The sequence below is a fragment of the Choristoneura fumiferana genome, chromosome 18 (assembly GCF_025370935.1).
Source record: "Choristoneura fumiferana chromosome 18, NRCan_CFum_1, whole genome shotgun sequence".
Lineage (NCBI taxonomy): Eukaryota > Metazoa > Arthropoda > Insecta > Lepidoptera > Tortricidae > Choristoneura > Choristoneura fumiferana.
Window position 1 is genome coordinate 13,972,858 of NC_133489.1, and position 27,879 is coordinate 14,000,736.

Below are 27,879 nucleotides of genomic sequence, written 5' to 3' on the forward strand. Positions count from 1 at the left end.
TGATAGTTGATTGTTACTGAAGCTAAAACTTGTCTATTGTTACTGTGTAACTACATCAGGTTAATCTACTATTTATAACGACTATAACTACATAATTTTCCATGTTAATTATCGTTTTGTATTTCAAAGTTATATGAATGATCAGTTCATCATTTACTTTACATTATTTGCCACTCTGTCGCAGCAGCTGCGGTGTTGCTAGGCTCCGAAGACCTCCGAACCCTAGCTTCAGTAGCACCTACATTTTACACCCACTAAAGGTTTAGCGGTTTTTGCAGTTTGTATCACTTTATTTCGCAACGAAATCAAACCCGCACGTTATAAGGGTCCTTGTGCTAATATCCTGCAGACTATTTGAATATTTTTTTGCTGCTTGTATGTAGAAGTTGGAACGATTACCTGCTAGATCATATTATTTTTGAAAGTCTGCGGCGTTTGTCGCTCAGTCTCCGCGTCATTTGTTCTTGATGAGTCACTGAGTCAACTAATAGGAGGGTCGAATCGAAAGTTTATTATTTGACAGATGATCTTAAAAAATAGACAAAAAGTCAAAAGTAAAACTATCTTATAAATTAAAACATTAGACTCATGATTGGATTCGGTAGCTGTAACATAAATTGTATTTTAAATATTTTTCCAAAACTAAGTACGTAAATTTGCTACGTCCGGGTTTTCATTTGCGTAATGTTTAACCATTAATTATGACACAATGTAAACAAACCGGTAGCTCGCATTGGTTGACTTCTGTACCAATAAACGATAAGAATTAAAGAGCATGTTTTAAAATAGTCCGGTGGTCATAAACTCGGATAGCACACAGCAGGCGTCACCGCGGGGTGGCACTAGTATGAAATAGAAAAGGGTACTAAAACTTGTTATTACAGGATGATTTTATTTGCTGCTTGTTTTCTGCTTACTCCGGACAATTCGAACGTAGGCAGTAATAATTTCGTCATGCATACGTAACTCGGGTCGTAGAGAAGCAATAATTAAATGAGATGGGTCAGCCTTGCTCGGTCGGGTGGGCTTGTTGTTCCTCGCAAATAAAGCGTAAGAGCCTCACGTACCGGTAGCAAAATAAAATGATAGAATTTGCATTTAAAATGATAGCACTATCTATCATTTAAATGCAAATGGTAGGTATATTTAAAAATTCCAAGTGTGGTGTGTGTCATATGACTAAATTAGATATAATAGAACTCTTTTGTTACTCTTGAAATAGCTATTAGCTTCTGTAAATATTTCGCAACTTGCGAAGAATTTGTAAACTAGATCCTAACTAGGTATGATAATAGCCCATTATTCAAAGCTTTATTGGTAGTATAAAATACTTCACTAAGATAAATTAATTTACGAACAAGAAATGTGATTAAAGTGCCGACTGTATTTTATCCTCAAATGGGAATAATTAACTACCGTTTTTAATTAAATTATTTAGTTTGCTGCTGGTACTCTCTAATTTAAATTTCCCTGTTCATACCAATAGCCGAGCAAGTCGTAGGTACTTAAATTAAATTAAGCTACAGCTTGTAGGCAATTTCATTTCACTTTGATACTAATGAATATTGAATCCTGAATAACACAATACTACCGCATTCATTTGGGTCATTCGATTTTTTTATTCTACAATATATTAAGTTCATCGTAGGATTTAGTATTGAAATCACTTGAAGCAGATATTTTGTTCCATTATTTATTCAATCTTTTCAGAACAACCTGTATAAATGATTTATATTTTAAGAAGTGTGAAGTAACTTTGTAGCACTCTAGTCACGTTTCATACCCTGGAGTTTAAATTTAAAAGAAATGTCCATTGTTAATAGTCACCCTGTAGAAACTGTCCCCGATTGGAATATCAATGAAAATAAAAATATTACACTACTAATAATTATTTTACATTTTCTTGTATAAGAACAATCCAAATTACCTAGTCACAGTGGTTTACGTTATTCCGTAAGGGGTGTTATAAATACATAGTTAGAAAATAGTTACATATGTAACTATAAGGTCGCACCACTATTGCTCCCATGGGAAAACATAAGTACTTACTTGGAAAAATAAAAGTTTACTTTATACATATTAGCCGTTACATTGCTTGTATTTAGTGCATCTCTATCCAACTACGTTAATTTGAAAGAAATCTCCACAGCCTCTAGTGTTAACCGTGAAAAAGTAGATATCAATATCAATAAATGTAATGGTCACTTTGAAATCCCACTTCCTACAAATATTATAAATGCGAAAGTTTGTAAGTCTATTTGTTTGTTTGTTACCTCATCATGTCTAAACCGCTAAACCGATTTAGAAGAAATTCGGTATACAGATAGTTTTGAGTCTCGGGAAAGGACATAAGAGTTTAAATCCCGGTAAATTGCATAATTCTACGCGAAGGGAGTCGCAGACAACAGCTAATAAAAAACCAAAACAAACGAAGGTTTTTTGACACATAATTATTACAGACAAACTAATACAACTCGTTTTATGCTTGTTTACATAATTACAGCTTGCTTTGTGCCTTGAGCATGTCGCGAATTATTCGCCGCAGTATTTTACCGCTCCCAGTCTTTGGTATTTCGTTGACAAATCTCACACCGCCACGCAACTGTTTCCACGGTGACACCTGCAAGAGAAAATGCCAATCAGTGGGAGTTAAAACCTATACAGATAACACAGGTACAGAAAGAAAACTACATTTCTATATATAACAAATACAAAATAAGGTAATGTTACAAACAGAGAAAATAAGCTGTTATTGAACCAGCGAGCTACATCTACCTCATTCGCACGTTCTAACAGGTAGGATAGAGGAAAATCACTGAAACAACAAAACGTAGCGTTCTAAGGTGAGGCATTAGTACAATAGTGGACGTCTTCTGGCTTGATAATGATATAATGATAGTTTAAGACCAGGACGTAGGATAGTTTTCATTCTGGAGATTTGCCGGGATCACACGGGATAGCGATAAACGAATTCGTCGCCGTCGGGCAACGGTTAGGGTGTGATACGTCTAATTATAATTTTCCACTGGCCAGGCGAGACGAGACGAGAATTGAAATTTGTATGCATTCTCGCGCGTCCCGCCGCGAGCCGCCGCGGGCCGCCGCGGGCACTGCCATACAAATTTCAATTCTCGTCTCGCCTCGTCTCGTCTCGCCTCGCCGGTGGAAAATCACCTTAAGGCTTTTAGTCGAACGCTTCCTAGATTCTTGGCTGCTTTGCGCGAATATAAATTTTGTTTAGGTACTCAGACATATCGCATGCTTAGTAATAAACGGTCTTAACTCAAAAATCTTAAATTTTGGCAAATCGAGTTTAAAGTTTAAGTAATTAGCACTTTTCGTTTCCGTTAAATTATTTGGTAGGATTTAATTTTGTTTACCCTAACGTTGTATATAATGTCTACGCGGGCTAAGGTTTAAAAAAAACATGCATTCATATATCACTTTATTACAAAATGTAGCAAAATTTAGCGAAATAATAAAAATAATAAATGATGCAAGTCGTATTCAAGGATCGAGGCAATCCGAATTACAGCACTTCATTTTGCGTTTGGTGCTAAAAAGAAGTAAATCCAAATATGCTTTTATTTGCTTAAAAGTTATTCAAAATGCTCATGTTTTCCTTCTGCAATAACGGTCGGCTCACGAAAGCCAACTTCTTGCTCGCAAGTAAGTCGGAACATGACTGAAGTTAGCTGCTTTAGGAAATTGCAATTTGCGCACCAAGTAGTGCTAGCGATTTAGGCTGCCGATAGTAGATATAAGCCGTTTTAGTACAATTAGCCAATTTTGAGTTACCCGTTTATTACTAGCATGCATATGTGGAAACTGTGTTTAAACCATAACTCATATTTGAAGCTATAATTGGTACCAATAATAATTGTTGGGTATTTTACAAGTTCACGGTCTTTTAACACGCGATATCTTGTGTCGACGGCATCGGTTGTTTTAACATTATAATCCGTCCACACCGGCACGTCGCAGCGCATTGCGGTATTTGAAGTAGGACCGCGAACCGCTTGCGGTAGCTTAGGCCTCAGCCAAGATGACAGGCACCTGCGACCGGGGAACTGTCCCTTACAACTTAACTATGTAGGTACGTACGCCCTAACGCTATGTTGTCCCTGTCTAACTAGTCAAGCGGAAAGAGAGAGTCTTAGCAACGAGCAAATAGGGAATTCCGGCTATCTAGATCCTTTTAAGATAGTAGGCTTATAAAATATGTCTGAAGCTAGAATGAGAGTGACAAGTTAATTCTAAACGGATCTGCTTTTTACCCTACATGGGCTAAAGGGTTGTTGTGGGATGGCAGTTAGCATTCATCATTGTCTATCCAAAGAGATAAATCGTTTTAAATTTAAAATTGTGCTATTATTATGCCGTGTCAGCACACTAGTCGTTTTTATTTTAGGTATATTTTTTGAAGTTTTTATTAAATAAAATATTCATAATACAAACTTTTTTTGTTGACCGTACTTTTTGTTCCCTTCACCTGCATTGTCATCTAATTTACAAATGTGTGCCAAATATTAAGTCAATCCGACCATTAGAAGTGGATCAAAATGCATGCATGCAAGATATGAAGCAAACAAATGAATAGACCTGGCGAAGTTAAATAAAAGCTTGCAAAAACCGTAGTGTGTTTTTGTAGATAGTGCCAGTGATTTTATAGTAAAATATGACAACTTTACGGAAAAGCAATGGTAGTTTTCACGGAATCACGAACATTTACGATGATATTACAAACTTTACTGGAAAAGTCATTACGATTTTGCGACTTAAATTAAAAATAAACGTAGGTACGGCGTGTATTTTTGATACTTCCTCAAACTGTAATTAGACGAAGATTTAAGTGCTGTGAACCGATATCAAAACTTTTTTTTTATTTAGAATTAAAACTACCAGAGCGTATTTAATTTTTGAAATAGTTTCGAGCAGCAATGTAATGCGTACAATAATTTGATACGAGAGAGAAGCGTTCTGTGACAGCTGTCACGTCAACAAGTGCGACATTTTGAACAAAAACTAAGTAGTATCACGTAGTGGTACATTGCGTGCTAATTAATTTTATAAGGAAAATAATAAGTCTATTTTTTTTTACTAAAACATAATAAAATGTGATAATTAGGGCCTTCACTAACTACCCTTAAAGTTTGAGGTAGTACCAAAAATACACGCTGTATTTATTCGAATAAAATTGATTTATTTCAGAAACAATTGTGTTAATGGTGCAAAAGAGGTAAATAAATAAATAAATAGCACCACACGGTATTAAATTGTTCTCGCGGTGAGTGCTCTTTGTTAAATTTGCTTAATGAATATACAATCACAATAATAACACAAGCAGTTTTTGGTATAAATTGTATTTAAGGAATGCACGGTCATGTGTTACTGTGTTTACCCTAGAAGTTCAGCTCAAGTTTATATCTACATTTGAACGAAAGGAAGGAAGAAAATGAAGCTCCATATGAAGGGTAATTTTGAAATGTTCTTTTAGTTTCCTAACTCTTTGTCTTCTTCGTCTCCACAAAGAATAAAACAAAGTCCGCTAATCCTTCCTTAATCGCGCAACGGTTTATGATGCGGTTTTCACTATCAGTTGGATAAGCTTTTATGAAAAGTTTATAAATTGTATAAAATGTAAATAATATTTTGCAAACAAATCACCGCGAAAAAAAACTTTATTTTACCAGTTAACTTGCACTTTCGTCTATTTTGCAAAAATGTATAAATGGTGATATTTCACTAACCTTCGATGCTACAAAGTTAATCAAATCCTTCTCTGTGACCTCATGACTGGGCTGTTTGACAACGAAAGCGGTCGGCAGCTCCCCAGCTAAGGGATCTGGTACGCCGGTCACACCGGCGTCTCTCACTGCTGGGTGCTCCAATAGCACTGCTTCTATTTCTGCTGGAGACACCTGTGTTTTCATGTAAATAGCATTAAAACCTTAAAAAATAATTTAAATTAAATTGCAAGTGAAAAATTTGTGGTTTGTCTTGAAGGTTTGTTTTTCTTTATTGAAGAACTAATTAGACATATTAGGGTATAGGTGCTATTGATATAGGATAAATATATTCCCGTGACATGTTAGTATATAGACCGTAATAACCTTCAATATGTTTAATTATTAAACTAACTGTGAATCATTAGAAACTGTATAGCTCGATGAAAAAGTAGTGTTCTAATGCAGCCATTTATAGTGTTAATACATAATTAAAAAGTGGTTTTACATTATTTGTGATTGTGATCAAAACACTCTTTAGATTCAGAATCAGCACAGCTAATAGTGTGTATTGACTAAAATATGAGTATTTTATGCTTATTTATTGTTGTTCAGCCAACACGACAATACCGGTACCTAAACTATGAACTGGAAAGTTCATAAATCATTCCCATGTGGTAAAATGTTATCGCTATCTTTAATACCTAGGAGTGTCGATATCTTTTCACTACTTAAAATAAGAGACGATGAAGAGTCACAATCTATACTTAATACTAAAAATTGTGAAAGTGTGGGTGATTGTATGTTTGTGTGTTTGTATGTTTGTCCGTCTTTCACGTCGAAACGGAGCGACGGATCGACGTGATTTTTGACATAGAGATAGTTTATTCCAGAAAAATGCATAGTTCCCGAGGGAACAGCGCGCGATATCCGCATTCCACGGGCATTGCCGCGGGAAAAAGCTAGTAAAAAATAAGCACGTCATAAAGATAAAAACAATATGGTAATAAAATACCTATACCAACAGTAACTATGTGACTTACCTGCCATGCCTTATATTTAATTAGCTCTTTAATCCTATCTATTATGAAAAAATATCCCTCTTCGTCGTAGTAAGCAATGTCCCCTGATCTGTAAAATCCGTCTTCGTCAAAGTCGTCGTTTTTCGCTTTTCCAATGTAACCGTCGAATAGCACAACCCCGTTCAAGCAGACTTCGCCGGGCTGTCCCGGCCCCAAGGTTTTTCTTGTTTCTACGTCCACAATCTATAAATAAAATAGTCAATTATAGTAAAAAACCGGTCAAGTGCGAGTCGGACTCGCATTAGTAGGTTTACGTACTTTGTAGGTTTAACATTAATGCTAAAAACTGTGTGAATTTTTATGGAGGTAGACTGAAAATAATACGCTTTTTGCACGGGGAACCCCTTCTTTTTTTTCGTTCTATCTTTAAATACACACACAAACATCAAACTTAGAATGGTACTAGAAGTAAGTATACCTACCGAACATCAACAAATAATAAAAACGATCAAGTATAAGTTCAAGTAGGTCTTAATAATAACATTTAAATTTTCTAAATAAAATAAAAATAATACCTTTCTTGTATGGGAACCCCCACAACTTTTAATTTAATTCATTATGGAACGATTTATACTCACAAATTATGATACAATTCGAATCTGGAACCTCTGGTTTCATAGCTTAAAACTATTATTGTAATATTTCACATTTTTTAAATATTTTTAAACCATTTTTTTTGTCCATGAAATCAAAAATTACTCAAATAAAAGCATAAATTCAAAAATATTTGCTGTACCTAACACGCATACCTGTACCATATTGAATTCTTCATTTAATAAGGGTAGAATGTTGCAAATATTTTAGTTAAGGAATTCAATGATATCGGCTTCCTATGCACTGAATACTTTAGTGACATTTCTCAGTGGTACAGCTCACAAAGGGGTTTTGAAAGTCGGTAGCCTTTTGCATATTTTATAGTAATGTCTAAAATAATAAAAATAAAAACGCTATTCGCTCTTATGAACAGCCGTATTTTGCATAGGAATAATATTGTTTAGGCTATATGTTATTATAGCAACGGCCGTAGTTATTAAAAATTGAATACACCGCTGGACAAAACGTAGCAACAACTTAACGTCATAACTCGGATTTATTTCTACATATATTAATATTTTTTTGTACCTATTTCGTATAAGTAAAACGTGTCTTAAAGATGTGCGTTAAGCTGTCACACGAACCCAGATCGTAGTCAAGAGTGTGGCAAAGGCTAATGCCATTTAGGTATCAAGTAACGATGTCGAAATTAACTTAAAATACATAATTGTGGTTACTGATTTACTCTATGTAACAGCTACATTTTACCCCTACCCCTGGTGTTGCAGATGTTTATGGGCGGTGGTGATCTCTTACCATCAGGAGACCCATTTGCTCGTTTTCCATCCAGTCAAATAAAAAAAAAATAAAAAAAAATATTTGACGAAACCTTTTTATTTGTTATTTGTAATCTGGCTGTATAATAATCTGACTGGTTTGCGAACGTCATAATTAAAATCAAATATACTAGAAGTGGCAAAAATGTTTCTGATCTCAAGTGTTATTTGATGTTCTTTTATTAAGTTAAGTTATTATAAGATTAATATATATAGGTACAGAAATTAGATATTATAAAATACAAGATTTTAAAATAGTAAATAGATAATAAAAGTTATAACAACAAATGCTATACCCTACCAGGTTTCATGTTAACTTTAAGAGCTTATTTTATATGTATGCAATAAATAAATACAATAATACAACACAAATGTTGAATGTTGTCACGAATAAATCTTCTCTTTCTTTCTTTCTAAATTACCTACTTACCTTTAAAATATTTCCTTGGACGACTTTTCCAACGCTGTCTTTTTTGGCGTCGGTCGTTGTCTCTTCAGTGACGGCCCCTGTTGCTTCTGTCATACCATACCCTTGTAGCACTCCGTGTAGTTTTGGCAACCTGTAAAAAATAAAAAAAGGAAAAAAAACACTACGTGAGTTGCCCCCAGTTACTATACTAATTCATTTTCAAATCCGTTGTTTAATCAAACAGTTTTGATTGCTGCTTAAGTAAGTATATATTTTTGTAAGGCGAAATTTATGTAACTTACACTTTTGAACATGAAACTACCGTGAGACTCACTCATATTAAATATAATGACCCGGATAACTCACGTCTTAAATCGAGTTGTTGAGTTGTTGTCTGAGTCGCGTTGCTCCGAAGACGAAGGGCTACGGATTAGCCCGAAACATGTCGAGCTAAACTCGATTTAAGACGTGAGTTATCCGGGTTTATATTTAATATAACTTACACTTATTGGCGAAATTTAGATACAGGTACAAACAGTATAAACGAAATAGCAAACAAACAAATAGAAAGGAACTAGTATTTTTACAGATTTTATAGCGTGGAGGCACGGTATTTGATTACTTCTTTTTAACTATCACCTATAATTGCTTACGTTACACTTACACTTACTTTACCGTCATTTATTTTTCATATTTTTGCCATTATCGAATCTCTAGGGGAAAATATTAAAACTGTTAATGCAAATAACAGTTTTGACTGAGACTATATAATATTTTGTTTGGCTATGGTATAACTTACCTTTTTTTAACTTGTTGTATGACACCACCGTCCAGAGGTGCCCCACCAGAGTAAATAACTTGAACAGAACTCAAATCGTATTTGTCCACTAGCGAGGACTTGCTAAGTAAGACTACCAATGGTGGAGCTACGAGCAGTGATTGTGCCTAAAATAGTAAAAAGTTTTCGGTAAAAATTTCATTTTCAATACAAGCTTTTTTGCTGACTGTACTTTTTGTTGGCTGTACTTGTATGTCACCCAAACTACTTTGCATACCAAATTTCAAGTCGTTGCCATTAACCGTTGAAGAGTTCCGTCCTGTCGTGTCTGTGGCCGGACTACCAGGATTGTCACTAACAGATTATTGTATTGTCACGCAATTTACATAAGTATACCAAATTTTAAGTCAATCCAACTACTGGAAGTTGGTCGAATTTAACTTGCAAGATTTGATTACAGACAGACAGACAACGGGACAGGTAAAAATAAATAAAAGCTTGTAAAAAGATATTTGATCTTAACGTGAATAAATTATGAGTACCTACAAATTTCTCTACTTAAAAAATCGAACCCATGAACTTAGGTACGGCACGATTGCAGGACGCGAAGAATTATAACAAAAAATTGAACCGACTACAAAAAACCATGAAAATAATTTTCTACCAGTCTGAAGTCGGTCGGTGCCTCAGCACGAGCCAGCAGGAGTGGACCTATAGTCATCTACCTCACCTACGCACGTTATATTGGGCTTCAATCACTCCTGCTGGCTCGTGCTGAAGCACCGACCGACTTCAAAACAAAACAATAAACATTATAAATAAACATATTTGTATTTGTATTTCAGACTGGTAGAAAATAATTTTCATGGTTTTTTGTAGTCGGTTCAATTTTTTGTTATATAATTTTTTTTCACGCTTTTTAGTGTAGGTAAATAATCTGAGTTACAATAGTTTAATATCAACTGCTCGTCACCTTTTACGAAATACTGCTTTTTCCGATGCATAGACATTCATTATTTATTGAGGAGTCCTGGTGCTTCACCACCCGTTTGACCATATATATGCATTACAAGGAGCATAAATTGCTTAGTAACTGTGTCAAAGTAATTAAAATTCAACCCGTGAAATACTTGTTATTGAGTAGTCAATTCGCTGGTCAACTGTGGTCTTCATCATCTGTTACACTTCACCAAATGATGAATTTCAAGAGCAAATGCAAGAGTTACTACTAAATATATCCAATTTACTATAGGAGTCCCTACAATATTATGAAGAGTTCCCTCGATTTCCTTAAGATCCAATCATCAGATCCTGACGTGGTGCTTATGGGACCTAATTGAAGACATTCCTAGACGAACACAAAAAAAAAACAAATCGGTTTATAAATGACGGAGTTCGGAGGTATCAAACATACAACCGAATTATACATATAAAAATACAACCGAATTGATAACCTCCTTTTATAATATCGCAGTGTTACTATAGAACCACAACACATTTTAGCTTTACCTTATATTTTTGAACAGTCTCCAAATACTGTTTCTCTTGAAATTTCTGCAGGTAAATGACTTCTTTTCCATTGACTAGTGCTCTCATCATGGTAATATAACCTAGTGTATTACACCAAGGTGCTACTGTTAGCATCGATATGTCTGGGCAAGGTCTGAAAAGTGTCAGACATTATTTTACATTTCTATATATTTTTTACAAACAACATTATAAAACACGGGAAGTATTACGCTCAATAACAAAGTCTTTCCACACAGAAACGTAAAAAGAGAACAGTTAGGAATTTTACATTTTGTGGAACAATATGCAGTTTAGGTAAAAAGCGATCTATTTTATGTTGTCTTGTATCAATGGAATGTGATGTACCGATGTTAGTGCAGTTGTTTGTGCGAACTACGAAGCTACCAACCAGAGTTTTTATATACCATACAATTTCAATTTGTCGTCACTAGTAGTCACTAATTGAGGGCATTGACACAATCAGAGACATCAATTATTCTAAATTTTATGTTTGCAACAATTTTCCATGAGATTCTTTAATTTTGAAAATGTATCGAGTTTAGGTTCGATTTACTGGTGTTACGGTTAATTGACGTGTCGACGAAGCTTGTTGCGGATTATGATTTGTATTTATCGATGTTTGTAAATAAAGTACCTTCATTGACATTCAGAGCTTTGCACTAAAAACTTGACGGTGTCTAAAATGTCGGGTCTTAATAGTAGTGTGATATTCATGCGTATTTAACTCACTCCTTTTGCTGGGCCGCGGCGATTAAGTTGGTGTGGGTCAGCTTAGCGCCTTTGGGCAACCCCGTCGTGCCTGACGAATATAGTATAAGGGCTGTTTCCACTCGACCTATCAGAAAGTTTTACGTTATCAAGACAGTAAAATATGAAAGAAGCATTTTTTCTAACCCGAGTGCCAGGTGCGTTAGTGAGAGAGTGTAAAATACACTGAGAAGATAAACATTTCAAAATAGTTACTATAATTGTTATTGATCCTGTATGCCATAGGTTTTTTAAACAAGGATATGGAATACTAAAACACTTTCAACAGGAAATAATTTGTACGACTAGATGGAAATATATAGTTTGAACATGCTTTACTAATTTTTTAGGGTGTTGTATGTTAAGAGGACAAACGGAACCTTTAAAGGATCACGTTATTGACTGTCAAGACTCCTTTTCGCAGGAACACATGGAGTTATCAAACTGAAATTATTATTAAATACTCAGGTTTGACACTTCATCACACAACACAACATCATCAATACATTCATTTAAAAACTGTGATACGTACTTGGCCGGCTTTTTTATTAGGAAAATTAAAATACTACCGAAGAAATCCACTGGTCTGTATGATGAAAAAACGGCTTTCTGGCGACAGAGTTCATTGTAACTTATCACCTCTGTGGATGGAGAATCACCAAAAACTAATATTTTGCTCACAAACGCCTGCGCTCTCACGCTTTCATAATGGTTCTTATATGCGTTTGGTGATAAGAACACGTATTTTGGTTTAGATATGCTCGTTACGTGTTGTATTTCTCCTGAAAAGTAAAAAAATGCTAAATACCCCTCGGCCCACAGTCTTCTGCAGAATTGTATAAGTGTTTATGGACAACCTTTCCCAACCCATGTCACAAGTAACATGTACAGTCAGAACAAAGTTTGAACCTAGTCTATTACCTGACAGCTCACTAGCCCCATCTAGACCTAATTCCAAAATCTGTCTGCCTAAAGCAGTGGTTTCCAACCTTCTCTTGACCAGGGACCACTTTGATTTCTTTGTTGTTGGCAGGGACCACTACTTACAAGAAAAAAAAGTGAATCAATCCGAAAATAAACTTTAATCAATGGGCCGCGAAATTTGAAAGCGTTGGCGGACCATATTTTGGTTTCTGCGGACCATTGGTGGTCCACGGACCACTGGATGGGAACCATTAGCCTAAAGGCTCTTAGGTTAATAATTCCTGTGTTGTCAATTAACCGCTGAACGGTTAAACATTTCGATCGAGCAATAAACAAAGAATTAGCTTGCCGAGTCGCTGATCTCGTATATTTAGATAGTCGTGGTCGTAATTTAAATATTAACTCCGCTTTAAACGTCTTTAAGCCACTTTTTAGTCTTTCGCCACAGTTAATTGTGTCAGTCTGTATATCCGTATGTTACAGGTGTATGTTGGCCACACGTAAGATTGTGAGGTCAATATGGCTCTATTCCGTAAACTGCACAATAATTGTATAGAACAAGGTAAGGTACAAGGAACATACCTTTGGTATAGGCGCTGTTGATGAATGTGATGGTAGCTCCAGAGCACAAGGCAGCCAGGGAAACGATGACCACTTCACTTCTGTTTTCGCTTACGATCGCGATGATATCCCCTTTCTTCACCCCGAGCTCAGCCAGGGATGCAGCAGTATTGACAATCCGATGTGCCATTTCGGCGAATGTGAGCTCCTCGCCATTCGCGCCATTTACCTTTAAAATTATCAATTCTTTAATGTTTAAGAAAATATTCGTTAAACTTCATGAAATGTAAAACTTACGAAGGCTTTTTTATTTTTAAACTGTAGTATTTTTTCAACGACGAAAATTCCGTAATTCATATGGGCCGGAAAACTAAAATCGTGTTCTCCGTAAACAATGCCATTATTGTTTTTAACTCGCGCTTGCATCTTGAATGTTATACGCAACACAGCACGTTCTAAACAGGTCACTCGCTATTTGATACTTGGTGTTTCAGAAGTCAAGATAACAATGATGTGCACAAAATAATCAACCCGATGACTGTCAAGTTTACTTTGGGTACCGCATAAATAATACAATAACGAACTATTTCATATATTTACCAAGACAACACAGATGGATATTAACATGTTATTAAACGGGTAGCGAAGAAAGAAAACTTTTCAGTCATATATTTAATTGTATAATAAAACTATACAAGGTGTTAACAAATGAAGTACCAATAATTTAAGAGATGCTAAATTGGACCAACTTTAAATATAAATAAAGACAACTTTTTATACAATATTTTAAGAAAATAAAAAAATTGTCATTCCGCCCAAACAAAATCTGTCTGTGCATTGACTGACAAGATATTTTTCATCTCTCCTGTTCAGAAAGTTAAATTTTCATGGGTAGGTAGCCGGGTGGAAAATTGCGTTTTCATCTCTAGGCTGGATCATCTCAAAGGTACCGTTGGAGGTTGGATATAAGTATTATTATTATTATTGTTAGCCTATTCTGTCCCACTGCTGAGCAAAGGCCTCCCCCCAATACTTCCACTGCTCTCTGTCCCCTGCATACAAGGGCCAGTCCTTCAAGAAGAAGTCCAGTTCATACCGCCATCGCCGTCTAGGTCTGCCAGGTCGCCTTTTCAAATTGGTGGGCATCCACTCGGTGGTTATCTTGGCCCAAAACTCGTCTGGCATGCGGCAAACATGGCCAGCCCAGTCCCACTTCAGCTTAGACGCCGTTCGACCGTGTTAGTAATTCAATTTATTATTATTCTCATTTTTTTTGTAGTATTTTACTTTCCTCACAGTCGAAATGAAAAGTAGATTACCCATTTCTCCTCGAACTCAGTCCATCAATTGAAAATGTAAGAGCTGAAGATTATTGACTGCAACTTTATTTTTTTTAAATGTTTAATTTTTTATTACTATGTTTTTATCACCAGTCTTATGTGTATGATAAAAGATTTTGACGATGTACGATATTAATGAGATAATGTTATCCAATGATTACCCAGTTGATTAGATAAAATACCGTACAAAGGTTACCCTAACATAATGTTATTGATTGTTTAGGGTTCCGCAGCAGTTGTTACGTTTAAAATATCCAGTAAAATTAGCTACCTATTTCATTTATTACCTACTCTTATTGATTAACTAACGGCTGAGACGTAATTTTTTTTATTTGGTACTTACCCACGGTACGTACGTAATTGGTACGTACCCATAAATTAGGAATCGAATATTTTTCCAAAATAGATATTAAAATACACACATTATTACTATTGTTACTTTTTTTATTTATTACCTATATACCTTTAAACCATCTTTTTTATTTTTTTAAACCATATAATTTTAAAAGACAGTAAACCATACCATACCATACCATATAAGTTAAAGTAAAAGGAGGTATACATCTGTAATTTATTTAAATAAATATTGCAATGATTGTCGTAGTGCAGCTGTTTCGTACTTACCTATCTGGCCATAAAAACTTAGGTATTTAAAATAAATCTGAAATATCTAAACTAAACGAGTATTTTAATATCTACTTTAAGTAGTGCCTATCTAGTTGTTCTAAAAGCGATATCGGGCACTTAATTTTAATTGCAATAAATTCTCAAAAGAACGTTGCTTGAATAAAGTAATATTTTATGGTAGTGTTAAGATATGTTTATGTTTTTTATTAAGAATCGGTAACGTTAAGTAAAATAAGCGGCTTGTAAGACAAGATGTATTAAAGGAGTAGAAACTACAACCACGAAAAACATATATTAGGTACCCCCTTATTTATACGATGCTGTAAATATCACAAGAGTTAGGTATATAACATTGCGGTGGTTTATCGATTCCGTAAAAATCCATGGCCCTCACATTGGCGCTATTAAACACAATTTATACTAAACTTCTTACACCATCAGTGAACTGAAACAATTAGTTTGCTCACCCACGACCTTATGATAGCTACGTTTATTGCAAAAAATGTGTGTTCATGCAATTCCTTCACCTTAACACTGTAAAGACACACACAAATCACACAAACCCATCTATAACCACCAACCCACTACACTAATAATTATAGTATGCGAAAGTTTAGACGTTTGTTTCTTTATCACGTGGCCAAACGTGTGAAAAATAGATGGTTTACCGGGATTAGTACAAAAGGTAATTTTATACCAGAAAATTGCATAGTTCCCGGTAGACGATAAACGTTATCTTCGCGGTCTACTACTTTACTAAGTCAGGATCTGATGATGGAATCCTAGAGAAATGGAGGGCAACCCTCGAATTTTTAAAGCACACCTATAGCGATTTTGGAATTTTTAATACCATGTCAAGTATTTACTTTCAGAAAGTAGCATTTGGTGAACTGGACCTGATGATGAAGACCGTAAGTACCGGTATTCTGTTATAAAATAATATAACTATGCCATGTTTGAGCTTAATGGAATCGTTGTGAGATGCACTTTGGCTACAAATCACTAAAAGCTACGAAAAAAATAAATAAAACAAAAAATGGAACCGACTTCAAAAACATTAAAAATAATTTTCTACTAGTTAGAAGTCGGTGCCTCAGCACGAGCCAGCAGGAGTGGATAAAGCCCAATATATAGTATGCAGGTGAAGTAGACGACTATATTATAGTTCCACTCCTGCTGACTCGTGCTGAGGCACCAACTTCAAACTAGTAGAAAATTATTTTCAAGGTTTTTGAAGTCGGTTCCATTTTTTAATCCCCGTTGCAAAAAGAGGGGTGTTATAAATTTGGCCGCTATGTCTGCCTGTGGCACCGTAGCTCTTAAACGGGTGGACCGATTTGAATTCGTTTTTTTTTATTGAAAGCAGGTTTTCTAGCGATGGTTCTTAGACATGTTTTATCAAAATCGGTTCAGCCGTTTCCAGATCATCAGCTTTTTTTTTCGCTGCGGTAGGAATCTAATAATAATTTAATTATTTTCCTAGATCGCTCTGAAGCGATAAGGCCGCTTAAATATGGCTTACCTTTAAGAATCTCTATACTTAATACCTGTGTTTTCTGTACTGCTTACTATGTGTTGGTGTTCAATAAAGAGTTAGGTATTATTGTATTGTACTCCTATGGGTACTAGGGTGCAAGCTTTGCTTAGTTTGGAACTAGGTCAATTGGTGTCAGTTTGTCCCATTATACGAGTATGTACATATTTATTTATTTTCATTTTATACCCATATTGAGCTGGCTAATAGAAATACAGGTTATAAGAAATCGCGATGTTTACGGTACAAAAGTTTACTTACAGGCTCTCAGGGAGTGGGTAAACGTAATTTGTTAGTACTAGTACTGCGTCGGCGCAGACCGGATCGCCCACGCGCTCGGCTCTTCTCACGACGTGACTCATACAAATTATTATGAAGCATAACTATGCAGGCATAAAAACGCATCGATTGTTTTTGATGCATCTCTAAGCGTTATAAGTACCTAAGAGTTATAATATGCTCGCACAGATATTTACTTAAAAGACCCACAATATTAGAACATAGTAAATGGTTTTCACGCAGAAATAAATACCTTACAAAAAGTAAATCTTAAACACGCGCCAGCCAACGGCTTATATTTTTTTAGTATCGTCTCAGTTATTTCAGGACAAATCTAATAATATAAACTAGTAATTCTTGTACCTATAGCTATTATTTATTCCGGTATTTCGGAAACGATTCTAACATTTTCGGTATACTTATTATGTATGTGGGAGTTTTCGGAGGAAAAAATTAACAAGCTTATTTTATGTCTGTGAATATGCATGTTTTCGAGTTTTAGCCCGAGTGTTTTCGATTTTACAAGGTTGTAACATCATACTTTTGTAACGCTATTTTTTACATAAAACGATCCTTAAATGCTTCAAGCACTATCCAACCGTTTGATTTCTGACCCATTGTTGAACGTTCTTACATTGTTATAGTGATTTTCCGTGCTAGGCAATGCGATATCACTAACTCGCTTACAATTTAGTGGATCCATGACGGATCACGATCGTACTGACAGTTTTGCGTTATTTTGTCCGTTTCTCAAAACATACTAGAAAAACATCCTCGCTTAAGCTGGAAACACACTGACGCCGGAGGCGGTGCGGCGCGGAGGCGGTACCGGTTGTACTATTCGAGCTAACGTGAAACAGGGCACACAGAATACCGCGCCAGCCACGCTTACTTCCCGCGCGTTATTTTGTGTGCCCTCTTTTATGTTAGCTCGAATATTACAACCGGTACTGCCTCCGCGCCGCGCCGCACCGCCCCCGCCACCGCTTTCTGTGTGTTTCAAGCTTTATTGTTGCAAATAAAATGATAAATAGCATTAAACATTTAATGATACGTTGCTCAAAATAAATATTAGTTTTTTCGTAAGATAATAAGTGACTGGATGGAAACTAACTTATAATATCGGCCAATTTCGCAGGCGCCAATAATAGCCCATATAAAACGTTCGCGTTCAATAACCAGACCCCCTGTAGTGAGTAGGTACTCCGTGAAACTACCATGCAGGAGTATGAAGCTATCAACTTGTTGCAAAAACAAAAAGTTTTGTAATGCAGGCCTTTGTTTATGTATTTTGCCAGCTCATTATTACTATGAATATAAAATGAATATGACTTTTTATATTTACTCGTTTTTAAAACATGAAAATATTACTAGTAAAGTACGTCGTTGGGCAAAAACCAGCATTAGGTTTCACAAACTTTTGGTCACGTTTATCTTGGTGTCCACCTGTAACCAAAAAGTATAAAAGGTCCACCCACTTTTAGAGCACGTATTGATTGAAATTTGGTTTATAATTAAAATAATAAAATTTGATAAAAGTGTAAGTATATTTATTAGAAAGTGTAAACGAATAAAAGCTTTCTAAACAGACTTTCTTTTTACTAGCTAACTAGCTGTTGTCCGCGGCTTTGTCTGTGAATAATTCGTTTATTAGACGTCCGCAGGAACTGTACAATTTTCTGAAGTAAGAACTATCATATTATGTCCTTTTTAGGGTCTTAAACTATACCTATATCAAATTTTTATCACGATCGGAAACACTCACTTTCGCATTCGCCCGATCCATAGTTTTAAACTGTCTATAAAAACATAACCTACCTATTAAATACGAACGAGAATTTTGAACATGAAACTACTGTGAGACTCACTCATATTAAATGATATTATAACGGATAACTCACGTCTTAAACCGAGTTTAGCTCGACATGTTTCGGGCTATTTCGTAGCTCTTCCTCTCAGGAGCACGTGACTCGGCGGCTGCCGCAACACGCACACTACGCGCCACCGCTCTGCTCGCACGACTGTCCGACGAAACTAACACCGGCGCACAACTACCCGCATTTTTATCGTCATTTTTATTATCAATGTCTAATGTAGGGTAGCACACAACACTAACAACATTGCTCCGTAAAGGCACGTTCACACCAACCGATGACGCAGCACAAGTATTTAATACTGTTTTCCAACTCGGGGGTACCGACCAACCGCAATCACGGTTAAAATTCGGATTCGGTTGGTGTGAACGTGCCTTTACGGAGCGATGTTGTTAGTGTTGTGTGCTACCCTACATTAGACATTGATAATAAAAATGACGATAATAATGCGGGTAGTTGTGCGCCGGTGTTAGCTTCGTCGGACAGTCGTGCGAGCAGAGCGGTGGCGCGTAGTGTGCGTGTTGCGGCAGCCGCCGAGTTGCGTGCTCCTGAGAGGAAGGGCTACGAAATAGCCAGAAACATGTCGAGCTAAACTCGGTTTAAGACGTGAGTTATCCGTTATAATATCATTTAATACGTACGAGAATAGTAAATAATACGGTATTTGACTATTTTTTATATGTTTTATAAATTTAAACTTCAGAATGTCTGTTATCCAATAGAGAAACAATTTTTAAGCTACCTTTACAAATAATAGACTTATAAAGGTTTGAAAGTCAAGATAAGACAGAGAAAGACATACTTGCATGTGACATCACACGCAAGTAGCGCCATACTTGCTGCATAGAGAAAAACATTTTTCAAAATATCATTACATACCCAATTTTCAATCGATATAACTTTTCTCTTCGCTTAACGCTGTCTGTATGTCTATATTTTCATAATAATATATTATATAGGACATGGCAAATTCAGGAGTTGTCAAAAAAACGTACTGATCGAAGTAAAAAATATTCGTTTGAGCGCTATAATATAACGCGGTATTGAATCTATTGAAATAATAACAGGGAAATATTACGTCCACGAGTCGGAAATTAATTGGATTAAATCTTTGTGTTGACATAGTTGACGGTGCATTAAAATCTCGTATGCTATTGGAAGTATGGAGGGGGCTCATACATTACGCAAACTGCGGCGCACTCGCAACAGAGAAAACGTTTTCTCTTTTAATTTTAATTGTTACTCAAATTTTCATAGGTACTTCATTTACGACAATATTTTTCCGCCTTATTCACAGTGACCTTCTTCGGCCTGAAAAATATTTGACGACCCCACTCACCTCCGTAATACAAATATGTAGGTAAGTATTAAAAATTCGCGCATTATTATAAATTTACCGCGATTTCATTGAAGAGGTTCTGCTACCTCCTGGGGTATGCGACCTACGGGTTGAAGAACACTGATATACCTGCCTAGAGTAGAAAATGAAACGTCATGAACACATTTTTTTTCATCAATGTGAAAACATTAGGTAGTTAACTATTTGTTTGTTAACTTAAAATAAACCAAACAACCACCCTACAAGACAAAAACGAATTCTTCCCAGACTGAGCTAGTTAATAATAATCTATAATTCATTGTATAAAAACCCTTGAAGCGAATTAATAGGTACAGAGATTAGGTCAGTTACCGTAACGTAACATAATAGACGTGAGTGGTGAGAGTACCTTGATGATCTAAATCAAATCAGCGCTATTGTCTCTATGTATCATATCGCAGGCTCACAGTTAGTTATGTTCGTGTAATCTACTCAGTGCCGTTGATTGGCAGTTTAAGTAACAATGAACTCGTGATAATCAAATATGTGTCGGAATTATTAGGGAAACAGATGGACGTGCAGCGTTAAAATGGTTATATTATTGCCTAACGAATAGTGAATAGACAGTAACTTGAATTTAAAAAACGAACGAGTATGAGTTGATGCAATGAGAGTTCTGCCGTGCGTCCCCCAAGTTATATGTACTCTAGCTGTAGCACTTTTTCTAATGTTTATGGTATACATAATAAAATTATATAAGTGTGTAAAAAAACCTTCGTTAAAGTTATTGTTTGTACAGATCAATTCACAAGGGCAGGCGCGAATGGATCAAATGACTAAATGAAAGTATCTGTGTATTACCTGTTCAAATACACTTGAAGTATCATTTCGCACAAATATGAAAATAACAGCCATCTATCATCGTCCTACAAAAATGTGTAAGTGAAATGCTTTTGTTCAAGCCATTCGTGCCAGCTCTTGTGATTCGACCTTGTATTATTTACCTAATCTTAGCAATCAGGAATAGGGTTACCAGGCGAAAAAAATCCACATGTCTAATTTGGTCGAACATCTGCCAACCCTAATTGGGGATGATTGTTACATAATTTTCTTTACAAAACCTTGACTTGAATATTACTTCGGTCGAGCCATTTTCAAGTACCTAAATGTCTTTCATACGTACGGCAATTGATTTTTTACATAGATTTTTGCTGAAAAGAATCACCCAACCCATTGCTAAAGTTCTTGTTCGATCATTCATTTTCATTGTATACCTACCTACTTAAGTAGAAGCGAAACGCTAAGAATCTAACAAATGTTTTCTTAAAGGGAAAAAAGCATTAGCGATAAGAATTTCCTTTCAGTCACTTCTCAAAAAGGCCTTCAAGCCTTTTATTGGTTTTTCTACTTGTTTTTCGTATTCCGTCCGTATCCAGAAGTTTTGAATGATTACGCCTCATTTAACATGCTGTCTAGCTGTTAGGAGAGGCTATTAACAGTTTTTACCGATGGGACACAATTTATTACAGTGCTTTAGCGTGCTTCTAAGTGGTTGGCCACTTATGGCGTTTACACGCCATACTGGGCCGGTGTTCTATTAACAAAATGTAGTGGCGCCCAAACATAATTATAACGTTCGAGTCGGCGCGCTTACAAAGTCTCAATCGTTATTAGCATTACGTGTCTGTAATGCTACTAGAGGCAGCCGCTGAGTGTGAACTCCGCCATACTCGGCGCTAGCCCACTGAGGTGTCAAGCCCACTTGCATTATACGGTTTTATAACACTTTAGCTGGTTATGTAAATCTAATTTTGAACTTCATCGCCGTAATATAGAGGTATATGGTTAATTAATAGGGTTTTATTAAATTAGCTCTATGAATACATTTTGCTTTAACGAGCTACGAAACACTATCTCTACAACTTTGTAGATTAAAGTGTGAGACGTGTGTGTGCGTGTGCGTGCGCGTGCGTGTGCGTGTGCGTGTGCGTGCGCGTGCGTGCGTGTGTGTGTGTGTGTGTGTGTGTGTGTGTGTGTGTGTGCGCAAAAAAACTTGCAAGTTACTTAACTTATTTTATTTTAGATCAGCGCTACTTGTTATTTAAAAGTTTCCGATACAGTGTAGCATGTATAACCTTAAAGTTGATACGAATGTAGGTATATCCAGAAAACGCACATACATAATTCAAAGGATCCAAAACCTTCTGTTTGGTCTCACCCCAAGCTCGTTAGCACATCCAGCAGTGGGCGTTGCGACCGTGAGAAACAAATAACCAGTGTCGCACTCACGGACCCCTTGAGCCTCAATAAAGAAATGTTTCTAATGGACAGTGCAGTTATAATTGCTTTTGAGTAGAGTTTTTATGGCTTGTCACGCGACGATGCTGGCGGGCTTTTGATCTTTGACTCTTAAAGATTTGTTGGGTTTTTAAGTGGTGATGTTACATTACCGATTCAGAAAGTATGTACTTTTAAAATTTTAGACTCCTACCTATAAAATTTTTCAACATATTTCTTAACAACAACTTAGAAAAATGTAAAACCCCCGACATTGTTATTGCAAAGTCATATCTTACAATGGCCACAATCCACAGATAGACAGAGATATTGGCTTCAAACTGATAAATAACCACTTCTTTTTTGCATCAAGGAGTAAATAAAAACATTAATTATTTCCTTGATAATACTTTTTTGGCTGCGTTTTCTTATTTATGAAAGAAACTGAAAATTCAGCTATGAATTGGGTTACTTTCCAAGCGATTTTTAGTCATGTATTTTAAGTACATATGCACAGTACCTACACATGAGTAAGTATAATGTAGGTATAATATATTTATAAATGGTAAATCAAAATGACGATATAAATGGCAACTATTTGCATTCTCGAAAAAGAATTTCGGTTACGCACCCCCCCGCCGGCAGGGGGTTTGTTTGTCGTAAATATGACGCCCCACGTAAATACCCATGACTAGTGTGACTAAATTGCTTTCACCCCCAAGATAACCGGGCAAGATTAATGACGCTAACGTGCAAAACGTTTAAACCCATTTCCCACTGAAATCCGACGAGTCAGTTCCATATATTAGTGCTAACGAAAACGTTCCTGGCACAAATTTCCTTCATTAACATTTTACAAATAAGTTAACTTTAGATAACCTCCCCCACCAACCGCATCCCACCGCTCTCGCGTGAACCAATAGTGTTGTGCTTATATCCGACAGCATAGTCCAACTATTTTCAGAACTACCTCCTCATTGTTCGTAAACGTTGAAAATCTAACTCCATTTTAATAATTGGACCATGTTAATGACGTAGCAAATTGTTCAAACCAGAGTAATTATTATGAAACAAGCGAAATTGTGGGAAATCTAATTATTTTCATGATAATATGGCAGGCTATTTGGAATTCTAATAAAATTGCGTAGAAATGGCATATTTTGCTAAAAGAAATAGACCGCCTGTGAAACAATAATAGGGAAGTCTGAATAAAAAGAAACATAATTTAAGAGAACGTAACGGTGTTTATTTTATTTTTTAAAGGTACACTTTTCATCAAAAGCGCGCTTTGCGTATTAATGTCAAGCACGTTTGTGCGCACACACAGTGAGAAAACGCACTATGTTATGTCACTAATTACTTGGCATGATATTTCCGTTTCGTTAAAGTAAAGCTGTAAGTTTTTCTAGCAAAATTTTCCAAGTTGGACCTTGTACTAAGCGGCACAAAGTAACATTTAGAAAAATTCCAATAATAATCTTGTTATCTTGTTTTGGTGTGCTAGGCTGCTATGATTATTATTGACTTTAGCTTCTCTATGTGGCATGTTGTGGTGAACAGCTATCGTGTACCGCACATAGATGCGGTGGCTTTTAATCTATGTTACTTAATTAGTACCGCGTGATTGATTAAAATCCCCTTCTTATCAGTAGATATTCATTAAGTTTTTGTAGGGTTTCTTGTAGGATCAATCTGTTGTCCACCTGTCTGTCTGTCCAAAGTACTGGAAACTTAAAGCCTATAAAGTCTTACTCTAAATTTTTTTTTTGCCATTTTGTCGGCGTGGTTGACAATGACAAGGACATACATATTCAATTCACATACTCATAAAATATTACAGTTTTCTAGTACTAACAGTTTCTAAAATAAGCCGCGGATGGAAGGAAAGACGGAAATGGCGAGACTATAAGGGTTCCTTGTGGACTATGGAACCCTAAAAACGACTCGAGCTTGTCTTATAAGTGCTTTTCTGTAATATGTTATGTCGAACAGATTGCGTTGTTTTTCATCGTGAAACGATTGCGCAATAAATAACATTGACATTTATATAATACCATAGAAGTAAAATTATTATAACTTTCTTCATGAACATATACGGAATGGGTCACAATGCAAATAGTTCAATGTACGTACAATTACATACACATACATACAAAAATCTCGTCGATTTTCGTATTGTCTAACATTCACGAGTATTTGAATCTATGCCACTTATGCCTGTTGTCCTCCTGCCGAGCTTCGAGCCACTTTGTTAAGATAATAAAAGCGTGCTGTAGGTGGTCCCTCGCTGTGTGGCAGATATGTTAACATACTTTTATTAAACTGTATAAGGTTTTATTATTCCAACAAATGTTTTATATGTCTTTAGATCAATTTTAGTATCACTGGATATTGAGTTCGTACACTCATAGTTTTAAATTAAATGTCCAATAAAGTATCTAACTTTTTCTTTGGTTAACACGTAAGTATAATATCGATACTCAGTATAAATGTTATAGGACAGTTGTGTTATAGGATTAATATCTGTCACAGCGGAGCGTGCAAAAATGTTTGAAACGTCCTACCTGATCTAGAAATAGAGTCGCATCAGATATTTATGCACGATTTGTTGTGTTAGTGTTGGTGCTGGTATCTGTACAATTGAATTTGTATTTTTATACAATTCAAACTTATTAAGTGCTTCATATTCATGTGTTCTCCTGCATCCTGAATGTGAACTCTTTAAAAAAAAATCCAGTGACATAAGACTGTACCAAATAATGTAAATACGTTCCTTAAAAATTCAGATATATGTACCTACATTCACCGGCACCAATATTTGACCCAACAAAGCGTGCATAAATATCTGATACGACTCTATTTCTAGGGCCGGTAGGACGTGTCAGATATTTTTGCACGCTCCGCTGTGGCAGATATTAATGCAGGTGACTATATATCGAAATAAAATAACAAAACACCTGCGACACTGTCGAATTATTTGGTCTTTGCAGCTTTATTTTTGTATTCTCTTGTAAAAAAAATAATTAAAAGGTACGTACCCAGCTAGTTATTTACCTACTCTATTTCATGTTGTTGGAGAACGATTCCTATTTTTAACCGGCCTAAAAAAAGGAGGAGGTTCTCAATTCGACGTATATTTTATAAGAGTTGTCACTGTTTCAATAAAAAGGGTTCATTATTTTCAAACACACGCGTCCACTTATATGAATGGAAGTTATATTGGTTTCTCAGACAGCGTAGTAAAATTATCTCAATTGCACGCGCAGATGGCTGCTCGACACTCGTGCAGAGGGGGCACACTTAAAACGTCACCTGTTTTTGTAGACGAGAGCGCCTCTGATGTCTGGATGATGAAACACAACCGTCAAAAATGTGTCAAACATGGACTTGGAGAAATTTATTATTAGATTTTCTCAGTTTTTTGCTGATTTTGTTACATAAAGTTATTTGTTATTGTTATTTTGCAAACTTTTGTTGTTATCGTTTTACAAGGTAAGATCTTTTATAATTGGTAATTTGGTTAAACATTACTGCACCCAAGAAAAAATTGAGGGAGGCCTGTGTCCAGCAGTGGACTGCTATAGGCTGATGATGATGAAGAAATAAAGAATAGGAGACATAAATACTATGGTCATTAAGCTTGTTATGTGCGTGCGTGTACATGTGTGTGTATTATGATACATTTAGTTAATCCTCTAGCGCCTGTTACTACATTTATATACAAATTTGGCAATAGAGTTACCACTCTTTTTCTCTATAATATCTCTTTGCACTCGTGTGTATCAGCCCGGCTACGAGTACGAGCGACCGGTGGCGCGGTTTGCGAGTTTCTTTATTCATTGCGCGGCTAATACGTCCACCGCACAAAGGTTGCCTGGCAGCACAAGTAATGAACAGAGAATATATCCACCTTCCTGCCGGACGCGCGTAGTACTGCTATGAGCTACTGCATACTACTAGCACAGTTGCACTAGTTTCGTGATGAATTTATAGTAGATTTAAACATGACTTAACAAACGATTTACCGGCTTATTTGTCAAGCCTGGGTTGAGACATTGCCTAGTACAAAATAGAGGTAGCAAACTAGTAAGTACTTAAGTTTCTGACTTGAATTGTTTCTACCCAAAGTGCAGAAGAACGGACCGTTGTCGTATTGTACTCCACAGTCACTACATAAGTGTTTGTATATCACTATGTATTTGTATCTAGACGATGGTGATGCAGCCTTAACATACATATAGGTCAATTAAGTTTATGAAAATTAAGGCTATCTATCTATCTACGTATTTTTATAAAGCTAAAACATCGCTTAATAGTGCGCGTCATCCCGTTGTGGGGTTTTCTGAAAATAAAAACAAAGCAATAAATTTAGCTGACGATAATCCTACTTAAATCTTAAACTCGGTCTTTATCTTTTTGCATTGTCAAAACCATTATAATGGAAAGATGAAAGGACTGCTCCTATTAAAGCAACAACGTCACATTAACTTAGATGCTCGTGATATGAATTATAACTGGCCTAAATGGCCCTTAGCTAGCTGTGGAGAGCTTATAATAATTTAATTGCATAAAGCAATGCTAATTTTATTTTCTTACCTCACGCCCTTAACAAGAGCGAACCGAGTTCAACGTTACGGCGAAGGTTAAGTGGTCGGCTGTCTGTTTCACTCGAACCGTTGCCCGCAGCTCCGAGTAAATGGTAGCCGCTACTTAAATTGAAAATTATAATATTACTTCCACAGCCTGCCCGCGATCTAATGAGCACTATGTTAAGAGAAATAACTCTAAGTATTTAATGGATTCTTTTGGATTCTTCTAACCGTTGCAACGTTTCAAGTGCAGTGCGCTAAAAATTCACTAACGATGTATTTTTGTTCTACTTAAAAAAAAAAAACAGTTTCTTATTGCCGTCGACAATTTTTCAGTGGCGAGTGACTATGAGCGAACTTTGTGTTTCCAGTATGTATAAAAACTTAGATAAATCAAATTCCACTTCCCACTTCCCACTAATATTATAAATGCGAAAGTTTGTAAGTCTGTTTGTTTGTTTGTTTGTTAATCCATCACGTCAAAACCGCTGAACCGATTTAAATGAAATTCGGTACACAGATAGTTTGAATCCCGGAGAGAGACATAGGATAGTTTTTATCCCGGAAAAATGCATAGTTCCCTCGGGATAGCGCTAGGGATAGGCTAGTAAATAAAATAAAGAGGCTGCGCTTCACTTACTATCTCTTTCTTTTAATCACCTTATTGCGATTGCGACGTACCTAGTTAGTTCTAAATTATAGCAATATTCACTAACGTACAAGTAGATAGGTACTTCAATGCAGTTCTTAATAGCATATTTTTTTCTAATTATTTATGTGACAGTAAATTTCAGTAGGTTGGCATCGTTTAAATAATCGGTTTTAGCTTCTGACAACTATACTTACGGTATTCATGTAGCATATAGTTTTTAACTACTTAAGCCCTCTTTCCTTTGTATCTTTATAGAATTCAC

The 27,879-nt window shown here is 35.9% G+C and overlaps 2 protein-coding genes across 4 annotated transcripts in view; one reads left to right on the forward strand and one right to left on the reverse strand.

The window, feature by feature from the left end:
• Nucleotides 1–27,879, forward strand: part of LOC141437611 (agrin-like) — a 202,485-nt gene that overhangs the window by 6,536 nt on the left and 168,070 nt on the right. The gene's annotated exons all lie outside the window — the stretch shown is intronic.
• LOC141437943 (luciferin 4-monooxygenase-like) lies at nt 1,722–19,028 on the reverse strand. Of its 2 annotated transcripts, none has more exons than XM_074101543.1 (10): nt 18,809–19,028; nt 13,149–13,356; nt 12,212–12,424; nt 11,625–11,730; nt 10,875–11,028; nt 9,387–9,532; nt 8,609–8,738; nt 6,770–6,991; nt 5,751–5,921; nt 1,722–2,620 (listed from the first exon to the last, which is right to left on the reverse strand). In XM_074101543.1, the coding sequence occupies exons 2-10, from the start codon at nt 13,315–13,317 to the stop codon at nt 2,498–2,500; spliced, it is 1,434 nt and encodes a 477-aa protein (XP_073957644.1). In that variant the 5' UTR covers nt 13,318–13,356; nt 18,809–19,028; the 3' UTR covers nt 1,722–2,497. The 2 variants fall into 2 exon arrangements, with proteins under 2 accessions (XP_073957644.1, XP_073957643.1); XM_074101542.1 differs by lacking the exon at nt 18,809–19,028 and adding an exon at nt 13,425–13,649.

Excerpts from the sequence above, each read along its gene's own strand:
- LOC141437943 (XM_074101542.1), bottom strand. The coding sequence starts at position 13,553 with ATGCAAGCGCGAGTTAAAAACAATAATGGCATTGTTTACGGAGAACAC. Across the intron at positions 12,425-13,148 it reads CAACAGCGCCTATACCAAAG|GAGAAATACAACACGTAACG; the intron begins GTATGTTCCTTG and ends TTTACTTTTCAG. Across the intron at positions 2,621-5,750 it reads TTAACTTTGTAGCATCGAAG|GTGTCACCGTGGAAACAGTT; the intron begins GTTAGTGAAATA and ends TTTCTCTTGCAG.